The 3,557-nt window shown below is 47.1% G+C and overlaps 1 protein-coding gene across 1 annotated transcript; it reads right to left on the minus strand.

Annotated features, from left to right (window-relative positions):
* Nucleotides 1-1,407: 1,407 nt before the first annotated feature.
* Nucleotides 1,408-3,121, minus strand: LOC149827149 (benzyl alcohol O-benzoyltransferase-like). The gene is made up of 2 exons (XM_090020239.1): nt 2,591-3,121; nt 1,408-2,465 (listed from the first exon to the last, which is right to left on the minus strand). Exons 1-2 carry the CDS (start codon nt 3,026-3,028, stop codon nt 1,527-1,529), a joined length of 1,377 nt encoding a protein of 458 aa, XP_089876365.1. The 5' UTR covers nt 3,029-3,121; the 3' UTR covers nt 1,408-1,526.
* Between the last annotated feature and the right edge of the window lie 436 nt (nt 3,122-3,557).

The raw sequence follows: 3,557 nt of genomic DNA on the forward strand, positions 1-3,557 counted from the left end.
TGGTCTATAGATTTTTAGGATGCCATGGGATGTGTGTAGAGGTCTGGTACACGTTCTACAGGTTTGGGATTGCATGCAAGACTCTGATGAGGGTTGAAAAGGTCGAACAATCAATTTCACACAGTTTTCCTAATCGATAAAGCCATCTTGAGGAGTTCAAAACTAAGGGTTGTCATTGGGGTTCAACAAAGCTTCTCGTGGATAGATGATAGTGTGTAGGACATGAGGTAAGGTCTGGACAAGGGCTTATTTGTTGGAGAGGTCATTTGTCAGTTCAAAGATGTCAGATTTGTCCAATAGGTAGGTTAGGTTCTTGGCAAGGAGCAATTTCAGTCTTTTGGTTATGAGAAATGGGTAAAGGCTTAACTATGGCTAGGATCAGGGGTTAAAGATCACTTACAAGTTCACAACTGAAACATCGATCATATTGTCGAAAAAACAAGGCTGCACACACTAGGATCCAAAAGAGCTTGGGCTCTTTGGAAGTGATGATCGACTGACGTGTGGAGGCCTTGTCCTTGCGTGAACTAACAGGTGAAAAAGAAGGGAGGAACCAGCAGAACGATAACTGAGGATCTTTTCTACGAATACCTTTGAAGAGGACATGGGAGCGACGTCTAGATAGAAGGACATCTAGGGAGAGAAAGAGAGACACATAGATGGAGGGGCGTCTGAACGAAGGGATGGAGAGAGGAAATTAACTTCAATTCATAATGTCATAATCATAATATGGGACTCTAGACCTCTATTTATAGTGTTTGACATGGATCAGGGTCAAACTCCAATCTAAACAGTAAATCTAATCTCTTTATTTCATACACCCTTTAACTACCAAAATACTAATTATAAATTAGAAAACCTACCTAAAAACAATAATAGTAAAATAGTAATAATATCCTAATTGTACCAACTCTAACAAAATAGAAAATGAGAGAGAAGGGGCCTAGCTCCCTATTTAGAAAATTTTGGGACGTACTACCCTTTTCTTTCTTTTTCTTATTTTCTCCTTCACAAGGGGTAGTCCTCTTATAGGCCACACCTTGTTGACTTGGTGATTTTTTTCCTTTATCTCTTTTTCATCTACTTGTCAAGTGTCATTTTAAGTAAACAAAATTCTTTGCTTGTAGGGATTTTTTCTTGTGTACCATGTTTTTACCTTCTTAGACTCATATTCTCCTTCCTTAAATAGGAAGAGGATACATGTCTTTTGACTTTTCAACTAAGAAAAAATCCATGTCAACATCCACCATCATTTTATTGGACCCCACTTGAAAACCCTGTTTTACTGGGATAAGGTGTCTTTTGGATCATGGAGCATAGATTAAACATTTTCTATGGATTTTGGGTGGTAACAAAAAAAAAAAAAATCATTAAGACATAAACACACAAGAGAAAACGAAAAACTCCTTGCAAATTTAACAACAAAATTAAACCAGTTATTTATTTTTTTAAAAGAGGAGACAGGCACAAAAGCTTCCTTTTTATAATTTATATTCCTTGTTGTTTGGCAAGGAATTGATCTTTATTCACAAAGCAGATAAGATAAAAACAGGTTCTGTGGACTTTTGATCCGGGGCGGGTCCGTCCAGCATCTTTTTGAGCTCCCGTTCAAAGATCTTCATAGCTGGAGCAGGCAAGGAAATCGGGATCACCATCCCTTCTCCCCCTTCGTTATTCTTGGAGTTGACGTAGAAGCTAACCAAGCCGGGGATTGGGTCGTCACTGCCCTTGGCTGGACCGCCGTACACCGGCATTCCCCAGCCGAGGTCCAGCTCGCTGAACCCGGCATGCCTGATGTCCGAGACCACGAAGGTGCGGACCACCGTGATGTTAGGCCGGCCCTTGAGCACCATGAGGTCCGCCACTGACCTCATGTACTCGTCTGTCACCTCCTCCTTGGCCTTCTTCACGAGCTCCACCGCATAACCTAGTGGGTTCGCACAGAGCTTCGCCGCTGTCGAGACAGCTGCCGGGAACGCGAAGGCATTGCCGTAGTACCCCTGTGGCAGCGGCGGAATGTACCGGGACCGCGCATTGAAGATGCACAACAGGCGAACCTCCTCCTCCGGATCAGGCTGGAGGCCGGCAGTGCGGCACCGCCATAGGCAGGCGGTGAGGAGCTCGAAGGAGGTGGTTCTTCTGCGGAGGTGGTGGGGGAGCTGCCGCCTGATGGCATCCACCTCCCACGGGCCGAAGAAGAAGGACTTGTGCACCATGTCGTCGAGAGGCATCAGCTTGTTCTTCGTGTCCTGGACTTCGTCGTACTCGCGGTGCACCCGTGTCACCACCGGCGGGTTTCGGGCGTTCAGGAGGTGGCGCTCCCAGACGGGCGCCACCACGGGCTCTGCGGCACCCTTCGCCATGTTGCAGACCGCGTTCAGGAACTGGACCAGTCCCGAAGCATCGCTCATGGTGTGGTTCAGCCGAACCGCCCAGATGAATCCCCCACACCTTAGTCGCGTCACCTGCACCAACATCGTCCATGCAAATTATTACTCTTGAACAATAGGGCGTCAATCGAGAGAGAGAACGCTTAACTTTAGAGTCCTGTTGGGCTAGTATGATCACAATAAAAGAAAAAAACTGTTACCTGAAACAGCAACAGGGGGCAGTTGGTAACGTCTCCAGAGCCGGGAACTTCATATAGAAGCTTATCCCAGCAGGGGAAGGGTGGCTGCAGAGCATCCCCCAACTCTTGGAGAGTGACGTCTGCGTCGGCCTCGACGAAGAGCACGCCTTCGCCGGTACACTCGACCATCAGTTTCCGGCCGGAGACCTCTCTCAGCCTTCCGGCGAACGGGTAGGAAAACACCAGCGCTTTGGCCAGTGCATCCTTTATGACGGCGGCCGGATCCCAGCCTTCCATGGCCGGGTTTCGGCGGTAGAAGAGGACCACGGGAATCTGAAACCTTAATGCCTCTTGGTCGTCGATGTCCGACAGCGGTTTGAATTCGTAGGGAGTGAGTTTGGCCGGAGGGACCAGGGTGGGGGTGCCGATTTTGACGGAGAATTTCAGGGAGGTGTCCATTGGTGGTCGCTGGACGAGTGGCTGCCGGAAAGGTTGACGCAGACTGCCGACAACTAAGAAGATGAAGAAGAAGGGATCGAGAGGAAATGGGAGCTGAAGTTGTGGGGGAACGGTGGTGATGGAGAAGGGAATTTATAGACAGGTCGGTTGGTTCGCGGAAATGGGGAAGAAACTTAATTCACCACAGCTTTTGATTTTTTAAAATTTATTTATTTTTTATTGGAAAAGTCAAGGTTTTGTATTCCTTTTGGACTGAATTAGTAGTATTGACTTTGAAAAAAATCCTAGAAGGTGATTAACAGTTGCCTATCATGGACCCCAACTAAAGAGGGGGTGTTGTGTGTTCTCCCCCAAAGTTGGCCGTTAGCTACACCGCATGTTCGGGGGGTTAGCTACATCGCATGTTCAGGGTCTCTCAATGAGCACCACCTATGTAAGCACATGGAGCTTGTATCCCCATGTTTGTCAGCATCAATTAGCGTCCATGTCGGGTGTGGTTGCAAAGACTTAAGTACCCACTTTTGCTATT

Source organism: Nuphar pumila, chromosome 10, assembly GCF_984573655.1.
Source record: "Nuphar pumila chromosome 10, dmNupPumi1.hap1.1, whole genome shotgun sequence".
NCBI classification, from domain to species: domain Eukaryota; kingdom Viridiplantae; phylum Streptophyta; class Magnoliopsida; order Nymphaeales; family Nymphaeaceae; genus Nuphar; species Nuphar pumila.